This window comes from Notechis scutatus, chromosome 2, assembly GCF_049901735.1.
Source record: "Notechis scutatus isolate UNSWTSFEM ecotype Mainland chromosome 2, rNotScu1.2, whole genome shotgun sequence".
NCBI classification, from domain to species: Eukaryota; Metazoa; Chordata; class Lepidosauria; order Squamata; family Elapidae; genus Notechis; species Notechis scutatus.
This window is the reverse complement of record NC_142010.1, coordinates 192895444-192916879: the sequence shown is the minus strand read 5'-3', so window position 1 is coordinate 192916879 and position 21436 is coordinate 192895444. Positions and strand designations below refer to the sequence as shown.

The 21436-nt window shown below is 34.9% G+C and overlaps 1 protein-coding gene across 11 annotated transcripts in view; it reads right to left on the bottom strand.

Annotated features, from left to right (window-relative positions):
• Nucleotides 1-3643: 3643 nt before the first annotated feature.
• The window catches only part of NFIB (nuclear factor I B), a 322636-nt gene continuing 304843 nt past the window's right edge, over nt 3644-21436 (bottom strand). For all 11 annotated transcript variants that reach the window (XM_087957670.1, XM_087957673.1, XM_087957671.1 and 8 more), the window contains one exon: nt 3644-11121. In XM_087957670.1, coding sequence (XP_087813796.1) covers nt 10992-11121 — 130 coding nt within the window. In that variant the 3' untranslated portion in view covers nt 3644-10991. The remainder of the gene's footprint in view (nt 11122-21436) is intronic.

Sequence of the window (21436 nt, the reverse complement as noted above, 5' to 3'; positions counted from 1 at the left end):
TTTGTTCTTTTGCTCTGGTTTTTCTTCTTGCTCCCTTTACTTTGTATTCATGTTTGTTAATGTTTATCTTCTTCTTAAAACTTCCTTATCTATACCCGCACATCTACATCTCATGACAAATGCTGGATAGGACAAGCTTTTGTGCATGTTATCCAGACCCATACAGTGATAATTTAGCAAATCCCATCCAATCACGAGTGCATTTTTATTTTATGTTGAACTCCAAGAAATATGATTTCCAAATATAGTGTCTAATAATACATAATGAGGGGAAGAGAAAAGCACTTGGTGATGGGTTTTTTAAAAAATCTCTTTGGGATTATTATTTAAAGTATTCTAGATATTTTGAAGAATCATGCACATAAAAAACATCTGCCTATCCCAGATCCTTGGGAAAGTCTTGATAGGTGGTCAGAAGTGCCAACATCTGAATATCTGGCTAGCTATGCGAAAACCATAATAATATAGCAGCAACAATAATAAAAATAATGCCTTGGTTCAAAGTGTGTTTGCCCCTCTCGAGATTTTTGGTTTCAGCTTTACAAAATTAGTAATAAACTATATCCAACAAGGGAGAGGAGTAAGAAAAACATCTTCTCCTGAATGCCTTTTTGGAAGACATGGCTGGGCTCCAGCTTGCAACATGCCAGTTTTACAAGCAATGATGCTTTAAATGTTAATCACAGACCAACTTACATATATTATCTACATCTGATCCTGTCTACTTCTGGATTATTTTGAGTGTTTCTCTAGAAAACTTATTCAAGTATTTTAGAACCTTTTAACTGAAGTCAATCAAACAATTCATGCTGATTTAGTGCCTTTCAAATGGGTCGTTTGACTCCCAGATGATTAAGAATGAAAGTGGAAAGAAAATGATCACACGGCTTCTTTTAATTATTCCTTAGATATAGCCTTTTTACAAATAAGCCTAGGGGAAATGGCTGTATTGGTGAGAGAGCTTTTTTTTTAAAGAGTTCTTTTAATTAACAGCCTTGCTCATTTATTTTGATTTCATTTTTTACCACTGAATAAATTGTATTAAAACATGGACATTGATCAGTTTCTGGATTTTTAATATAAATATCTCCAATTTGTCATATCTATTAAGGACTTACTGAGGAAGAAAGATATTTCTGTAGTTCATCCTAATGCTAAAATGTCCTTCACAGAGATTTTGGAAGGCAGCTACTCATGTCAAGGACATCTACATGACATATGATTTCATTTTATTAGGGTGATTGCGGTTTTGGGTTTTCTGCAACTTCTGCATTGTTTCTAAGGATGAAGTGATGTGTGCAAAACTTCCATAGTGCATAATAGGAGTGACTCCCAATTAGAAATACAGAGGAGTAAATTAATACTGGAGATATTATAATATCTTCAATTTATTTAAGCTCCCCTGAAAATGTTTAAAGGGGGATAGATCTCCATGATAATAAATGCTAACTAAGCAAGGAAGGTCCCACTTTCATAATCCAGACTAACTCACATTGGGTTAAACTCCTGCAGTTCTGCATCTGGAAAACTATTTTAAATCTAAACCTCTAAGAAGAGGCCTTGTGCTCTGGAAAATCAAAAAAGTATATGAATTGGCACCAAGCCCAGAGAAAAAGCCAAAGTTTAAAGACTGCAGGCTTGGCCTTCTGGCCAAAATCCCGCAGAACAACAGAACCGTTATTTTAGCAGTGTCTTTAAGTGCAGCTGTGAACCAATTCAAGGACTTTAATTGATTACCATTTTCCACTTAACAATTAGTAAATCAAGTTGTACATGTGGATAAATTGCATCCTACTGAAGTGACAATATAGATCTTTCAATTAATGGAAATGTGAGATAATTGGTAACAACAAAAACATAACCTAACCAAGGCATAATGTTTACTTTTCTACATCTAACTACCAAAGGAGCTTCAATATATTATTAAACTTTAATAAGTTTATTAGCAGGTTATTAATAAGAGCAGGCTATCATATTGTCAATTAATTAGTTCATTAGTTCATAAGTTAAGTGACTCATAAAGGTTGAAAAATTAGTTTAATTTTATTTTATACACACATTGGATTAGAGATGATGGCAATACCTAAGGTGCAATGTCATTAATAGAGAAGGTAATGCTGATAATACATTTATCATTCTCCCTCCCTCCCCCCCCAAGCAAGATGTAAGAAAATCTTTTTTCTTATTTTTTTCTGCTTTGCTCAGTTTTCTCAAAATAAGTCCCCAACCTCTTGAGGTGTGTTTTGTGGGTAGGCAGAAAAAGAAAATACCCCCACCCACCATGTAAATTTTCTACAGTCTGGATAACACCGAGTTTTGTTCCACTTGCTCAAACTATGATTCAACAATACAACAAATGAACAGTGAATAAAAAAAAATTATAGACCAAAAATCTTGGGACGCTTTTCTAGATCACCATTTCAACAGCTGAAACACTGATGGTATGGGTTGTCATTTCTGAACGCATGCTAAAGTTAATTGTTCCTAACATATCTTTGCAGAGATTATCCAGGGTGAATACTTCATCAGAAATGGTGGGACAGCATGGACTTCAACTTGATTTCTAATGATTATCATCTGCCAATGTTATACAACTATTTCACAAGCTACATTCGCTTCTCATAAGCTTTTGATTGTAATCAAGTTGGTAACCAGCTATAAAAACCAAATAGCACAGGTGTGGGGCTCTATGTCAGAGTGTGGGGTTCCTGTTATTTCTGTCTATCCCATTAGGTTTCACTGGGTCCCAGGTCCTTTTTTTTAAAGTTTGAAAATCTAAATGTTGCCTGTATACTGACTGAGGATGAAAGTAGGACTACAAAATCTATATTGCAAAAATCCAAAGGACTACTACATAATGACAAAATGCAGGAATTTCTACATTTGATTATTGTAATCTAGTGGCCATCCTATTCCTCCCCCCCCAAGAACGGATCTAGTAGTCAAAATGAAGGCAGAGATCCATAATCAGGTACCACAGAACCTCTGATCATGACCATAATTCGTTCCGTAACTTCGGCGATTTCTTCGTCTTCTAATGTTTCATCTTCAGGAATTTCTGGGTCGGGGTCATGTTTGATTGCCACCGAGTATGTGTTCGTGACCAGATTCAAAATTTTATGAATGTTTTGGTCGGAACCAGATTTGGTGGTGGTCAGAAGCATTCATGACCAGAAGTTCTACTGTATCCACAGCTTGCAGCAGACTACCACACATTGAATTATTGCAACTCTGGTTGCAAGTTGAATAATTTTTAAAACCTACCAGGAATTATAGAACAAAAAAGAGATAGGCAAATGATAAATACTCCAACCAAAAGATCCTCAGATCAGGTCAAATTTCCAGTAACACAATGTTTAGGGGTAAACATTAGCAATTTTTATTTGTCATCAAATAAGGATAAAAATGAAAGATCTGCTTCATTTTAGGAATGTTCTATTTTAATTCTCCAACTTAAACTGTGTATTAAAAGCCAAGATACATGAACATACAGAGCTCATTTAAACCTCAAGCAGAAGAAACAGAAAGCTGAAAAGACTCACTGCATGCTCTCAGAAACCAGCAACTCGAGAACTTTTCCAAAATATTACTAACCTATTACTCTTAAGAGGGAGAGAAAAGAAAACACAAGTGACCAGAGGGCTGTAGCATAGCTCATTTTATTGTTTAAACAGTTTTGCATAGGAAATATATCTGCTTCCAGTAATTGACTGCAGTATGAGCAGCTGCTAGCAGTATAGGCTGGATATAACAGTAAATCACATTAACTCAAGCTTGATTTACACCAGTTTAAAACTTGTGGCAGCTGAGCTTTGTAACCTAATGAAAAGTACTCCAAAGAACATGTCTGTCCTGCAAATAAGCAGAGTTCTTCTCCCCAGAACCTCTTCTTACAAACCTTCTGGCCCCAAAAAGAACCTGGGGACTAGAGGTCCCGATTTTGTAAAAGTGAAAACTGCAGAGTATATATGCATCCTATGGGTAAATTTATCATTACACCAAAATTCTGCATGCGTTTAAAAACAAAGCCAAAGGAAGTACATCTAACATATTGGGGACCTCTGGCTCTGGGGAGAAGTGGAGCAGGGTAGACCATGCCAGAAGTTTTAAAATGGATCAACCCTGGTGTGTAGCTAGCAAGCAATAACTGACTACTTGTCACCTACAGTTGCACTAAATGTATCTAAAGAAACACACAGCCCTACAAAAAATTGTTCTTAGAGAATTATCATTGAGATTGGGGTGCTTCTTCCCAGTTCACTAAAGTCCTATATGATATAAGCACAAATTAACAGCTTGATGAAGACATAATCTAATGTAGCTCTTGAGAAGTCTAAGCCTGGGAAGGTGTCACCCCTCACATTCTACAATGTTGTAGTTTTCTATTTTTAATTTTTTTTGAAGTAAATGTTATCTGAAACATATTTACAACTGAACTCAACAGAGACTGTGAAACTGAACAGGCACTGGTCATTTTTTTAAAATTTCTCTCACTTTTTTTTCTTTTTGGTAAACATTTTTTGCTGGTTTTTTTTTTGTCTCTTTCTCTCTCTCATTTTGCATCAACTTCTCACGAGTCCATGCAACTTCAATGCCCTCTATGAAGAATGCATAATAAGCCATACTTCTTTTTTTATTTTTAAAAAAGTCCTTCTGCATATAGATACACATTTTGCCACATCAGTCCCTGTAGCACAGTTTTCAAACCATTCTGTCAAAAATACAGTAATACAAAGACTGGATTCAGTGGCACTGGCTCTCGCTGTTTTTCCGTTGCTTTTTGCTTGCCGCGTTTGTTTCGGGTCTTCCCGGAAAGATTTTGAGCACTAAACGCAACGGAGGCCTGAATGAGCACGGGGGGTGGCGAGTGCCACTGAAGCCCCTTTCACAAAGTCAACATACATTTTAATTGCAACACACAGATAATCCTAAGGAGTAATAACTAGTGAACCCTTTTATTATATATATATAAAAAAACTACTTACAACCATTGAGGGAAAAAAATTGCAACAAAAATGTATAAATTGACCGTCTCCTGCTTTGTCCCCTTTGCTATTAACAAATGTGACCAATAGAGCTGTGGCATGGAAACAGTACAAGAGTTGTCATGGCAATAGGTTTGGCTGATGCAAGGGTCATTGTGCTGGGTCAAAGGGCAAACCCAGTGGTCCGTGTTATCCTCTGACTGTGGGGCTCCAACACACCCACAACATTTTGAGGAGATAGAAAAAAACAGGGGAACTCTCAGAAAGTGCAAATATGAAGGAGGCAGGTTTCAGCTCCTTCCGCATGGAGTAGGACATTCAATTTTGAGCTTTTTCTGTTCAACATGATTCGCCTGCATTGTTTTTTGTTTAGCATCTCTTATAGAAACCCAATAAAAAAATAAAAGCCTAGGAAGCATGCAGCTGGCAAATGTTAACAAAAGACCTTGGCAGGAACATGTAAACTAGAATCAATGTCATGCTGGAGGCATTAATGCCAGCACGGGTGTAGACATTTTTTTTTCCTTTTCTCAAGGGTGAATACTGTACATCAAATGTGGGATTCAGACTTCAATCTCACATAGTATACAAAATTTAGAATGACTTAGATACAGGACACGCACTGTTGACAAAGCTTGGTATATCCTTGTGCAATCTCATTCAGTAAGTCCTTACGAAGCTCCTAATTGCAAATCCAAATTTTTGCTCCCTGAGGACACTGCTATATGAGACATAAGTACTGTTTTCATTTTTCTTTCACTGAAATTCTCTCCTGGATGCTCTGTGAACCTGCTCTTAAATACCATCATGTAACAATCACAACATTTTTTGCTAAAGGCCATATATACTAATAAAAAAAGACAGTGGTGCTTCCAACATTCTGAAATGCTCCCAAAACCCAACTTTCCAATACTAAATACAACAAAATAACCTTCATAAAATATAACTTTTCTCCATTTACAATTTCTTTTAAAAGGATCAGTACACCTATGCTTTTCAAGCATAGTGAAATATCTCATAACACGGACAGATTTTTTTTGTTTGTTTTAATACATAAATTAAGAAACTGGAGAGTTTTAACCCAAGTCCAGTTTCCAAACAAGGAAGATTCTTGTTTACGTTAGAAGTGGAAATGACATACATTTCCATTATAATTGCTAAAAATTAGCTTTACAAACGAGGGTGCTTTAAAAAAAATCTTAACAAAACTATACAGTGTACAAATTACTGTCTACACGCTAGGTGGGTCCATTAAGAAGATCCTCTGTTCTTCTCTTCATTGCAGCTTCACAGGTTCATTCACATATTATAAATGGAGCTGCCCACCTGAACACACAACTATATTGCTATATTTAATATTTTGCCATGTCTATGTACAGTCTCCTTCACTGCCTTTTTTTCCTTAGTCGAGCCTCAACTGTTCACGTCATTCTAGGGGGAAAAACACTTCAGTGTGACACTGCCAAGAGGCAAAGGCTGCAAAGCAATTGAAAAAGGCAGAACAGTGCACATAGAACGGGGTGACTTGATTTTGTCAGAATATACTTCCTGATCAAGGAGGGGGATTAGATTAGATTTAGAGGGTGTGTAACACTTCGTTCTGCACTGGAATTCTCAGCTCTGAGAGAAGTGTAGAAGATGTGGATATGACAGATCTTTCGATTAGAGAGGCAGAAAAAACCTACAGAGAGCATTATCCTGAAATTTTGTCAGAATTATGGCCCAAAGAACCAAGTAATTCAATGTCAAGAAAGGGGATCCAAAATAGCAAGGTAGCCTTTTATAAATATTTTCCTTTTATTAAAAAAAATACATCCATTTGATTGATGTATTCATAAGGTCAGGATTATGATGACATTGAATTGCTAATGTTCTCTGTCATCCATTATACCAGGGGTGTCAAACTCGTGGCTCGCGGGCCAAATGTGTCATGCGCTGGCCACTCCCACCCCCAGTTTAGCAAAGGGGGTGGGAAAGTTGTGATATTTCACGTTGACGATGTGTCATCGCGAGTTTGACACCCCTGCATTATACTATTGCACTTTAAAATCTGAATTCAGCTTGGTTTCAGTATTTCCAATGAAATAAATTATTTCTGGATTGTGGCTGCTGCACTCCTGCCATTTTTAATGAAACTGTCCCTCATTAAGGGACAAACTAAAAGAACATGCCCACCAACTCTCAATGTTTGTATATACATTTCTGTTTTTCCTAACGGCCATATATTTAGTGAATTAATTCACTTACAAAGGGGCTCAGAAAAAGAGCCAACATATAGTTGGTTTTATTCTTACTTTAGCTATAAATACAAACCTTACCAACAATCCTACAGTTTTACAACTGCCCTTAGACTTTACAAAATCAACTTTCTCAAAAAGGCATTTATTGGTGCAGATCAAATCTGAAAGAGAATCTGATTCTCTTTCAGCATCAATAATTGTCAGCACTATTTTAAAGGAGGCTGCAATTAAAATACAACTAATTCAGTGGCATTGCAGGTGGAAATTGATTGACATATTGCACCTAGCACCAAAGGCCATGGCCAAAACAGGAGATCAGGATTATTTTTATTATTTATTTTATGGCAACCCTAAACATTGCTTATTTCTAGTTGAGAGAAACATTTTGAAATACTGCTCTGAAAAAAGTGAAAGTTCCCATGAATTTGGACAGTGTACCTAGTAGTAGTTCCTCTGGCTCTAATGGCAATATTTTGGGTTACTCTTCTTCAAAATAATTTTATTTTACTTTTTATATTGCTACACTTATTGGAAGGGAAATTGTACTCTTTTAATTTTCACCCATTTTGTATAGGTGCTTGAAAAGGGCAGATTAGAAACTGTTTAAAATGTTTCTTTATAAGGTTATAAAAGTGAACGGACTGTCTATCAATTTATGTTTGCTGAAACTAAAGGAAAATAAAAATGTGTTAGTAAACACACAAACTGAATATTTCCTTGGGTTTTATTTTGTATTTCAGTAGACTCCAAGGACAAAATACCTACATCTATGCCAGTTATGAATACTAACATTAGATATGTAGTTACATTCATTTCTATCCTGGAGACAATATGGGATTATGTTGGTTGGTTGATTTTCTTTCACTGCTGGTGCAAAATACAACTGATGGGCATTCTCTCAACACCATGTCTGCATAAAGCGTTATTTTAAAAAAAAAATGATTGTAAGGCTAAATCATTTTCATTTTTACCCAATCTAAGTTTTACAACTAGTTATGTAGAAAAGAGCTAGTCTTTGTGAGAACATAAAAATAAGACTGACTACTCTTGCATTCTTGTCACTACTAGAAATAGTGTGGAGATTAATAATTTCACAGTGGTAGTTTTGTGCAAGGGGCTCTGATCCCATAGAAGAAAACCATCAGAAACCATAATTAAGCCATCAGAGTTGATAGTTTTCTATATCACCAATTTTAGTATCTAATCAGGTTGTGCACAAACACATTGTATGTGTGCATTTTTGTGCTTGGCGATTTGTACTGAAATATAGTAGCATTGATGCTGGGGAATGCTGAAAAGGAAATCAGAATCTCGTGTAAAAGGACAAAGGAGAAGATATCATGGAATTCCCACTGGAAATGCCTCCACTCACAGAAAACAAATACTGAATCCAATTTAATACTTAATATACAGTTAGCATCTTTAGATGATCTTTTGTCTCATAGCGTGTACAGTTTTGGCAGTATATGCTATGTGATTTTTAAAATCTCAAACTAGGCTTTTATATGACGGATGTATAACTTGCAAAATTTTACAGGGTTTTTGATCTCTGTGGGTCTTGAGACTTTCTTTTTTTAAAAAAAGTAGATTTTTTTTTTTCTCAAATCAGGTCTGCCTCAGATAAAATCCATTATTATTTATTTTTCATTATCACTATGCCTGTTTTCAAACCAGAAATGATTTCAGCTTGCACCCCAGGTGGAAAGTTTAAAAGAAAACACCATTTTTTTTGTTTTTAAATCACAGTAGGAAGAAGAGTTGCTTTGTAGCCTTCACCCAGCCTTCACAGCTACACTGTCAAGTGTTAAAAATCATCCCCACCCATCCCAGAATATATAGATATATGTACGTAGTTTAAAAAAAAAATCCCCTGTCCATCTCTTAGTACACAAAAAGGACCTCATCACACTGCAAAAATAGCAGTACCCACTTTGGTCAATTAAAACAAACAAACAAACAAACAAACAAAAAAGCATACATTAATCTTTTGTCTTTTAAATCTGTGTACTTACCTATAATAACCAATACAGCTAAAAGCACTACCTACATAGGCAAAACTTGGTATTGCATAAGTTGTATAAATTTGAATCCCCTCCCCCCAATATTAATTGGAAGATGAAAAAACATGAAAGATTAATAGAAAAAACACCAAAATACTGAAAATATTGCTGGTCGATTACAATTTTTAAGCGGCAACTATACACAGCCATGATATGCTTTATAAATGTGAGATAAAGTTATAACTGCTTAAAAAATCCATGATGTCACTTTTGTTGTTGTTGTTTTCCCATCTGGAGTACAAAATATTTTGTCATAAAAATGGTACAGATTTAAAATGATAATAAATGCAGCAAAACAAGTGTAGTGATGTCACTTTTTAGATTTCAAGGCAAGGCACGTTATGTGGACATTATAACTTCGTGCAAATTAGGATTACTGGATAGAGTAGTTTTAATTATTCTTTTATAGAGACGTAGAGGCAAAACGTATCCGCCCATGCACAATATTGTGTATATGAGAAATCTGTCAAACAAGGCTAATTTCTGAGAGCACCATGCAAGTTTTCAGCACCCTGTCATTAGTCTTTTTAAAGAGTGCATTTTTAAAAAATATATTTCATCCCCTTCCCATAACCCATCATTCCCATTTGTAAACCAGAAGCTAAGCCCCTGTGACATGGATTTACCTCTCTCAGTCTCTGTCATGAAGGTTCTAGAGAACCTTTTCCATTATTTATGGGTTCTTGATCCAACCAGTAACTTTAAATAAATAAGATACCTCAAAGGAGGCAGAAGCTAAATCAACGTTAAGTGCTGTGTTTCAATTAATTTCCTTTTCTCAAGTAAATGATTTGTCTTGATTTAGTTAATGCCTTTTAATGACCCCTCCCTTTCAAAAGTGGGGGGGAAATACATTTGTTCGAAATACTTTTGAAACTTATCTTGTCTTTTAATCCCCTCAATTTAGAGTCCAAGGGCTAAAGGACTTATAACAATTATCCCCTTTAGATACAGGTTTTAAATTGCACTTGCCTCTAATGTTTTCATTAGCATGGGGAATTATTTTAGTGTCTTTCTCAGGTTTTTTAAACTGTCATTTGAGAAGATAACACTTTCTTTTACCCAAAGTAAGGCATTGATTTTATAGAATGCCTGCTTATTTAAATGACTTTTGAAAAATTTAAACTGGATAACACACTAAGAAAAGACTGGGTTAAGGACCTAAGTTAAATAAATTGGGGTGGACAACTAAAAGCTGAATTTGTTTCTTTTTCTTTGAAAAATCTTTTAGAAACCAGACTGCTGAGGAAAAAAAATGGCTTCCGGCCTTCCTTCTCCTGCAGTTCTGTGGATGCCTCCTAGCCTTTGTTTTGAGAGCTAACTAGGAATAGTGATCCCATGCGTATTGCGTAAACAACAAGAATACTAAACCAATAAACTAGCTTATCATGCAAATATTAAGGCATCTAGAAAGTCAGTTAAAATATATTGTCAGAGACAGAACATCTATTTCCCAGTGGATTTCATAGAACAAAGGCTACTCAGGAGGAGCATCTTTCTACGCATCAGTGAAATATCATCGATCCTCTCCCCCAATCCCGCTTTTTGTGGTTGCTCTTGCTTTGCCATTACAGTTTCAATCTTAAGGGAATTAATGATTGTAAGTGCTGCAATTGCTGGTTTATGTTTCTTCTTTCTTCAGTTTCTTCTTTGCTTTTTGTCCCATCTTCCTTTCTTTTATAGTATTTGTTCAGTTTCAATCTCCCTCAGTTGCTTGTTTCTGCTTGAAGAAAAGGCTCTCCAATTATGTTCAAACCATAATTTTGGACATTTGTGGGCAGAATTGATGTCCTGTTTGATACTTGAAAGGGGACCAAGCTAGCCCAGGTACCAGGACTGTTAAAGGAAAAGAAAAAAGAAAACAGAAAAACATTTAAAATGTTGAAATAGCAACACCTTTGAATGAACATCTGAAAGCCACCTGACTTTGAACAATTCTAACAGCACATTTTAACCTCAAAGTGGAAGTAGAATATTACACAGTGACTGATTGTTCTGTCAATTTAATCCTAAAACTAGCTGTGGCAAATGAGTAAATGCTTAGTATAGGCTGCTTTCTGCCATTTAACACAACTGTTGATGCTTGCAGAGTAGAATATTGTTCCTATCAGCACAAGCTTCCCTTAATAACAGCATTCACGTTAAATATGCAAGTATAGAGAAACAATGCTTTTTATTCCCTCCCCCGTTTTAATATGGGGAGACTATTCAATGAAAATGAATTTTAGTCAGTAATAAACAGGATTCTTGTTGCAACATAACTTGACAACTTTAACATTTGCCTATTTCAAACTGCCCACCATATTGTAATTATGTTAAAAAGGACTACACAAAGTATTTATCAGTATTATTTATGAATCTTTGGAGAATGGTACAAGTCTCGTAAGTTATTGTCATGTAAATCCACAAGATTTTTACAAGCCTCTGACTAGCTGTATATTGATTAGGTTAAAAAATACACCACATTGGCCTTTGTTATAATTAGATTTACACACTTATAGAGGAAATAAAATTGCTTTAAAATGTAAAACAGTAGTTCTTGAGAAAGATAAATATTTAGATTAAATGAACTGGTAGAGTGAGATTCATGTTCTGCAGTACATTTTTTATGAAATTACTTCTTGTGGTTGTTGCATCTATATGCATATAACATTTACCATATAGATGCAACATAAGGTTCCCTCCACCAAGTGATCCACACGTATTCTGCTAATTGTAAATCTTATGATTACTACAGCCTGCCATGGCTAAATATTTCTTGGCCATTGATGAAAGTGAAAAGACCTACATAAACACTGTGTTGTTTTCTGCAGGATTTGATTACATGCAGGAGTAACAGAAGCCCAAAGAATGGCTTAAATTAGTTGTTTTAAGACATTTTTTAAATTATCTCATTTTACCTGAGGAGTTCTTTTTATTAGTACTTGTGGCAAATGTAATGTAAAGCAGACTTAAAATATTTCTGGTCTACAAGTCTTACAGAAACCAGGCAACACCATTTAATCCTATTTTCAGAATTAATGCCCAATTTAGAAGGCCATACAGACCAACTTAACAGAGCATGCACTTGTATTTTTTTCAGGTCAAATAAATCTTTTGATATTTTTTTACTACTGTTATAATAATAAATATTAACAATTTTGTGAAAACATGTCAAAATGTTTATTAAGTAACTGAAAGAATGTTATCTATAAAGTTATTGAGGAAAATTATTGACTGCTATTGTTTAACTTCTTTTCAGTCACTTAATAAATGATGCTAGTCAAAAGTCATAGATACCTGGATCAAAATTAGGCCTTTTATAAAACGGACAGATTATAATCAAGATATATTGTAGCTGCTATTATTTTGTATTTTTAATTCTAATAGATCTTGAAATTTGTCCATCATCTTTACCTTTTTAATTTAGTGACATATATTTACATATTTTCCCATTATGTTAATGCATAATAACATTAGGCAAAGCAGAAGTTAAAAGAGAAACATTTTATAGCACATTCTCTGATTGTTATAAGTCACTAAGAATTGTTGAAAGTCAAGTGGCGCACATGTTTTAAAACAACAATAAGTCAGCCACCAATGAAGCACTACCATGACACAGTTGTAGGTTTGCTTGGTCTGAAAAAGATGAGAGCTGTGTCAGAGGTATGACCACAATGGACGGGTCTCATTGGACAAGTCAGACGGAGACAATGTCTCCCATAAATAATGTGGTACGATGTAATTTATAGAAACCTATAGAAGATTGGTCAACGCCTGGATCAACACGGACTATATACTAGATTTTGGGGGTCCTGTATGTCTGATGACAAGTGGACTACAGGATTCAGAGCACTGCTTAAGCAAATAGAGCCAACAGCTCCTGGACTACTAGAAGAATAGCAGTCTTCCAATATTTGAGGGGCTGCCACAGGGAGGAAGGGGTCAAGCTATTTTCTAAAGCACCTGTAGGCCAGACAAGGAATAATGGATGGAAACTAAACAAGGAGAGATTTAACCTGGAAATAAGGAGAAACTTTCTGACAGTGAGAACAATCAACCAATGGAATAGCTTGCCCTCGGAAGTTGTGGGAGCACCATCGCTTGAGACTTTCAAGAAGAGATTGGACTGCTATTTGTCAGAAATGGTGTAGGGTTTCTTGCTTGGGCGGGGGTTGGACTAGATGACCCACAAGGTCCCTTCCAACTCTGATTATCTGTTATCTGTTAAGAAAAACTGCATTGTTTGTTCAAAATATACAAAGACTTGATAAGGTCCAAAGAGAAAAGGAGATCGGAAAATAATGTACCCATTCTGGAAAGAGTAACATTCAGAATCAGAAGTAAGAGAACAGAGGAGATAGCAGATTAATGTAGATCTGTCCTCAGCAGAGAAAGCCAGCATTGCTATTGAGCCATTCTCATTCCCATAGAGATCATCTACTCTCTCCTCAGAAAGAACAAAGTCCCCTATCTGAAAAAAGCAGAACTGACCCCATGGAATACACAAAAATGACAGAATAAATTTGCCTGCTTTGAAGCTTGTCACAAAAAAACCCCTTAATAGTAGCACAAATATTAAAAGATGCCAAATACTGAAATATTGAATATAAGCACCAGCTCATTGCAAAAAATATACCAACTGATGTACAGCACAGTTGCAGTTATAACTGAAGGCTTAGATGTAAAATCAACAAACAAGAAAAAAAAGTAAAATAACCCATTTTCAACTTGGAAGGTCAGATTTTAAAATAAGATCAGCAGGCTAGGATCAGAAGCAATCAAATTAGAACAGAGGAAAGAAAAGAACTTGAAGAACAAGAATATCAAAGAATACCTGTTGATAAAATATCACCTAGAGATAAGGAAAACCAAAGCAGCACTGAAAATAATAAAGCAGAAAATAACAGCCACAGCCAAAAAAATCAGTTGATACTAAGCTTCATCTGTACACTAAAGATAGAAATTCAGTCGAATCAGAAATGTTTCTACCAATCCATCAATGGAGAGACTGCAATGAAACAGCCAAACACCTGACAAAGAAACAATATAGTTCTGGGCACAGCTATCTAACAATCAAATAAGAATGCAGCTTGGATAAAAGAGGCAAAAAAGAGAGGAAAAAATAAAGTTGAAATGAAAAAAATTGTAATAACATCAGAATTGGTGGAGAACAAATGATTCAAAGTAGTTGTGTTTGGTAATGAAAATTGAGTGAATGAATGAAAATTATATGTAAAGGGCAAAAATTAAAGCAAGCCAATGAATTAGTGTATTTTGGTAGAATGTTGACTAAAGTTGGACAAAAAGATTGTAGAATGCATTCATTTGTATGAATGACTAATCAAAGAAGCAAAAATAGTTGCATATAGGAGCATGTTTCTGTCTACTTTATTTAGTATTTGTTTGTATCCCACCTTTATTATTTTTACAAATAACTCAAGGTGGTGAACTTATCCAACACACCTTCCTTCTCCTGTTTTCCCCACAACACCAACCCTGTGAGGTGGCTTTGCCTGAGAGAGAGTAACTACCCAAAGTCACCCAGCTGGCTTTCATGGCTAAGACATAGTTTAGAAATATGTTTGGTAAAACAACAAAAGAAAAGGTCAAGGGTAAATGATGGAAGAAGGAATGTGGACAATATACAGAATAGGATTAGTACCATAAGGCATGCTTAGATGATTCTGTCTTATAGAGGAAAGGATTGAATTGTAAAATAAAAATATTGTTATTGTTATTGGTTGCACAGTCAGCTAGATATTTAGACTGTACATGGCATTTTTGTCTAGCTATTGAATTTTTCCCAAGGACCTGCAGTTGCCTGGGGCTGCCCTTTTGGTTAGATCTTTCATTTTCAGATAGATTTTGCCACATGTTAACCAATCTTCCATTTCAGTTCCTTGCAATATGTTGTGAAACTGCTTGGCAATGAATGAATGCAGATAACTCAATTGTTTCAAGCCAAAATCATGTAATTCGTCTTCACCTGGTGCTAACCAATTCTTGATCTTTCTTTTTTCAGAACTGTACTTTTCATCATACAATCTAATATTAGTTGCAAACAATTTTCATTCATCAATAAAAGTCCGAAGGCACTCAGTGTTCTCAAAACACTTCTGCCAAAACCAGTTAATTTTTTTACACATTTATTCATACTTTTATTACACAATCAAGAGAATACTCTACACATACTTCTTTTATTCCCTGCATAATGTTGAACAGTTTGCCAAGCATTTAACTCTTTTCATATCACATATTATTCACTTCTTTCACATACTATTTACTTCACATTCAGCACTTTAAACCACATTCTTGCAAAATTCAAACCTATTTGTTTTATTATACACTTTTACTGTGTCAGTCTATATACAGTAAACTTTCTCACAGATATAAATTGTCAATGAAGAAATAAAGAAAAAAATTCTGGTCTGCCACAAGTTTCACCATTCATCTTCCCATGAATACTTAAGGAAATAACTCCATGTACTTCTTGCATTCACACTTGCTATTACTACTTTCTCCTCTGTGAAGGAAATCAACTGCATTCTCCAATCCTCAGGCAAAGATGCATTCTTTATACACATATTAAATAAATCACAGTGACTCCATTAGCAAACCATAATTGTATTTTAACATTTTTTGAAATTTGTCAGTATTTATGATTTACTTTCCAACCTTTTTTATTCAATATTAACATAATATTCATTTCAATTCTCTTTTTCGAAATGCCCTTTTACTTTTCAACATTTTTTCACTACTATCCATTTCAATTCTGCTTTTTGAAATATTTTTACCATTCCCATAGAAACCTCTAAAATATTCCTTCCCACATTCTTTCATTTCAATTCATCACAAATCATTTCATTACATTTATTTTTAAATCCATTCACTCTGCCAAATGCTTCATTTAGTCTTCATCTCCTTGAATAATTCTGCATTTTTCTCTCTCTATACAAAATATATAGTATCTTTCTCTTACACACACTTTTTTCATTAACATTCTATGCTTTTTTTCTTCAACCATAGATTTTTTAATTTCATATTTTACCAAATATTTTTTCCACACTTACTAGACTAATTCAACACACTTTTGTGGCAATTTATGACATTAGTCTTTGTTCTGTTTTAAACAGTTATAATGTCTTTATTTCTACTTCTTATTCATTTGGTTGAGAAATTATGTCTTATAATATATTTTCATAAGGATTTGTCTTCCTGCAGCTGTTTTACTTTTACCCAAGAGTGAACATCATCCTTCTACACTTAACTTTATCTTCAAACATACGTTTATATCACTTTTACCATCAATAGGCATGAATAGATTTATGCTTCAATTGTGTATCTGAAAGAAAAGAATTTCAACTAAACTTATACTCATAAATAATCATTCTTGTTCATTTGGGATTTCCAAAGGGCCCAATCCCACACATTCATTTATGTCACCCAATCATTTTTTTCTCCTTGATAACATTCATTTACAATGTTGGGCTTTTTACCCCTAAACTCATTCCTCATTCTATTATAATTCAATGAAGCTTAATATGGATCTCTAAATCTATCCATTCATACTTTTATTCACACTCAAAACAACCCAGATTCACAAATATATGCCCTGACTTATATTTTAGCCCTTTCATTCATATTTAAACCTGAGTCTTTACTTCCATGCATTTGTTCATCAACTCTACTCCACAAAATTATTTGAATTGAAACACCTTTCTCTTCATTTTATAACTATATAACTCATGTATCATTTAGTTTCATTTCACTTCATATCATACCTTTTACCATGTTCTTTTCTTATATTAAAAGTTGCCTGGCTAATCTAAGTTTTCATATAATTTTTTAAAGTTAAGACAGAGAGATTAAGCTACCAGTATGGTTTTACCAATGCCACGCGCAGCATTTTCAAAGCACAACCGTAAGTGTAAAGGAAGCCAAGTTCAATCTCTAACTAAAGAATTGCTTTGCAAGATCAAGTACTGTTCCCCACATCCCAGCAACTAATTACAATGTGACACTTTCTGGATGCATGTTATTGTGACAGTGATTAAAATGATCATGGTCTACTTTAAACATTCTGGACATTTAAGAGGGTACTGAGGAAACTATTTCAAAGATCAAGAATGGAATGTGATATTATTATAGACAGAAATGGCAGCATGTCTTGAACATATAATAATGAGACCCAAGTGACAAACATCCTGTTCTTGGGATCAATTGTTCATATGCATAATTAATACACTCAGTGTCAAATTTCATGATTATTTCAGAGCTTATCTGTTCCTCCCGCTGCCACATCTGTTGGTTCCTCATCCTGTATACAGGATATACCAGCAGAACTTATTTTTAACTTTTGATAGAACAAATCAGAAAATGAGTCAGCATCTCTCTCGCCCGCCCCTCTTTCCACTCCTGAAACCCTCACCCCTAAGTTCCTACGTATGCATTTAAATGGCAAACTTCCACAGACTAGTGTTTTTTTAAACAAAAAAGCTATCAAATATGTATACTAAGTTGAACAGGCTTCATCCACCTTTTCCTTTTTCCTTACCCTGCCCTGAAACTGCTTTAAAAAGGCCCCATATGCTGCATTTCTTTTAGTGAAACACTATATTGTCACCATGTTCTCTGTTGGCCTTGGTGACTGAAAAAGTTGGAAGGGGGGGGAAAACGGCCCCTGTGTACCACTGACACATTGTTTTAAAATACAGTACAGGAGACATCAGTCAAAAAGCTTATTTTTGTATCATATCAATCTCTTTTTCCTAATTTTTTTAATTTGCTGCATCTCAATCCTTTCAGAAGTTATTTCTTAAAAGATAAAACCATACAGGCATCGATTATTTTTCTCCTAAACTCCTTCACAACAGATGCTTAGCAGGTCATAGAATAGACCTGACCTGTTGCAGCCTTACAATAGAGAATAGAATAGAATTCTTTATTGGGCAAGTGTGATTGGACACACAAGGAATTTGTCTTGGTGCAAATGCTACATGATAGAGTCATGATACAACTTTGCAGGCACTGATGTAGCCAATCATTGCCATATATTTATTTTATTTGGTAAATGTTAAGAGAAACATCTCCTGAAAAACTGTGCCCTTATTTATAGCTGAAGACATTATACAGACTAAAATTGAGTATATACATTTTGATCAACAAGGAGTTAACAGTCCACTTCACAGCTGAGAGCACTTTCAAAACATGCTCCTCCTTTCCTAAAAGCACCGCCAAAATCATCTAACAGGAAACATAGGATTAAGTTTATCCTACCTAAGAGAACAAAAGGGTGCTCAGAACAAACAACTAGTTTACTCTATTGGAATCTCTTGTTTCACAAAATACAGTTGAAGAAATTGTTTTCTTTCTTTTCCTTTTTGGATTCCCCACTGCACCTCATGTTGGTCATATTGTAGTTTTGCTGCTTTTTCCATAAATGTTAATTTAAAGTGCCAAACATAATCATGTGGAAAATGGACATTATTGATTCCTAAGGTCTATTGTTTTCCCATTCTCAGTCCCTGAAGTTCAAGTTCAATCTGGAATTACATCATGTCTGGTTTCTCCTGGTTACCAGACTGCTTGAGACGTGACCACAGCTACAGAAAAAACAAACAGCCTTCTTCACGCTTCGGCTTCCCTATCGATTCAAATGAACTTTTTCTTTTTCTTCCTCTCAAGTATGCTTCAAGTATAGAGCATGGTTAATTTAGAGATTAAGTTCCAAATTAGATTATCTAATGGCATCTTAATGGATTGCTGACCCATTTCCTGTGGGATGGCAGCAGGCAAGTCTGGCTGGAATACAATTAATTTCTTAGGAAGTGTTCAGAAGATGTTTGCTTAAATGGAAAGGAAACATAATTCTCTGCACATCTTTCTTTATTAGAGAGCTGGGTGAAACTATAACTGAGATAGTGACAAACTGATACAAGCCAGAAATCCTTCCCAGCTACTCCTGTACTCCAATGATTTTATCAGTCAGTATTTTCATTCCACGGTTCTTATTTATAAAAATTGACTCTGCAGTTTTATTCCACACAAATTTATGATACATTAGGTAATTTATTTGAAAGAAACAAAAGAGGAAGAATGAGGTTACTGCTACTGATTTTGTTCTTCTAAAGTTTACATTTAACTTAGAAGCTTTACTCTGCAAGGCTGTTCTGACGTTAAAATAAAGTTCCCAGTCTTCTTTTTTCCATACAGTAAACAAAACAGCTCCTCAGAGTGGAAAGGGAGCAAGGAAAGCTACTCCAGAAAGTTATATATTCGGACACCTCCCTGCTTTGGATAAAGTAGAAAAGAATTTCAGTGTTCTGGGCCCAAAGAAGAAGCTAACTGTTGTTTTGTACTTCTCTGCCAAGATGGCAAACTGAAAGCAGGAAATGTTAACTTAGGATCTGGGAACAGCAAAATTAAACTTAAATTGGCATTCAAGGTAGCCCTTTATAAAACAGAAATGAGTCTGCTTTTTAAAATGCAAATAGTACCTGATAATGATTGTCCCAATGTTACATTTTTGAAAAGTCTAATTGAAAACTTCGAAAGTTCACAACTGCTAATAATTCACAACTGCTATGGCCCTCACTCAGCAGTAACTGTTTGACCTCTCAGGATCAGTTACATCTACCAAATGAAATAAGAGCTAATATTGCATTTTGTGTGTTGCATAAGCATTTCTAAATAAATAGTTCAATATAATATCAAACATTAGAAATGTTTGATTGATTTGTAATGACACAAATCAAGTATTGCATGTAGTTTAAGATCATTTGAACAATGATGCCATGGTGCGATGACAGAGACAAGTGGGGGGGGGAGGGAGGAAGGGAGGGAGAGACAGACAGACAGAGACAGACAGACAGAGACAGAGACTGGATTTTCTTAAAGTAAGTTCCAAATCAAATTACCTCAGCATATAAAATATTCCTAAAATTTTATATGTTTGCATGCTGGTTGAATTTATATTAGAAAAAATATCCAGGAACTGCATTAGTCTTTCTTGCTTAATTAAATATTATTTAAATCATGCTAAGAGAAAATAAAACTTATTTCTAAATATATTTGGGCAATGCTTACTATGTTTAGAGTATTTTCCCTACAAAGGCTAATTAGGCGCTGATTATAAAAAATATATAGAAGTTATTTAAACAAAAGGAAAACAGGGGCTTATAAGTAAACAATTTTCAGTGGAAGTTTGTGCTAAGAATGCTAGAGGCAAAGTAGTATGGGCAATAAGTAGTATGGGCAATATTCAAAAATGCATTTACACAATAGCATTATGTTGTGAATAAAAAGTAAATTACCATCAGTTTGTCTGGCCTAGCCCAAAATATTCTCTTTTCTCTAAGGTTAAAATACCCTGTAAAATTTGAATCGAAGTCTGCTGCTCGTTCACACTAAGACAAGGGACTGATAACATGGGGTTCTGAATGTCTCTTTTGAACACTAGCTTGGGTTTTTTCCTGTCCGAAACTGTACAGCAATTTTGAAAATACCATTAAGAATGGACGAATGCCCTTTCAAAATTGCACTCCCAAAGTGTAGCTACTATCTGTATCAAAAATGACATGACATCTTCAAATTCAATCCCCAGCTTCCTTGTAGAATAAAATAACTAAATTCTGAGTTGGAAAAATGATCACACTTCTGTTGACTCCTGCCTTTTCTCCATCTAGACTGGCGGTATGACGGATTTGAATCCAACATGTTCCTAGTCCTATTAATAGTTCATGTACTAGTCATAAAACATTTTAATACATTTGGATTACACTCTTTCTCATGAAGGTATTTACAAAATCAGTTACAATAATTTGAAGAACCAGAATTTACAGAACGTGGAATATTTAACCAAGATTTTTTTTTTTTCCAAAACTATGTTTTGGGGGGATTAAAGATTAACTGTGACAGTGGTGATGATTAAAATGTACATAATCTCAACTGAATGTAAGAAAACAAAATATATAAATTAGAAATATGTTAAATTTAATATGTTAAAGAGAACAAATGGACCAGTGGTGGGATTCAAATTTTTTAATACCGGTTCTGTGGGTGTGGCTTGGTGGGCGTGGCAGGGGAAGGATACTGTAAAATCCCCAGTCAGAAGTGGTATTTGCCGGTTCTCCGAACTACTCAAAATTTCCACTACCGTTTTTCCAGATCT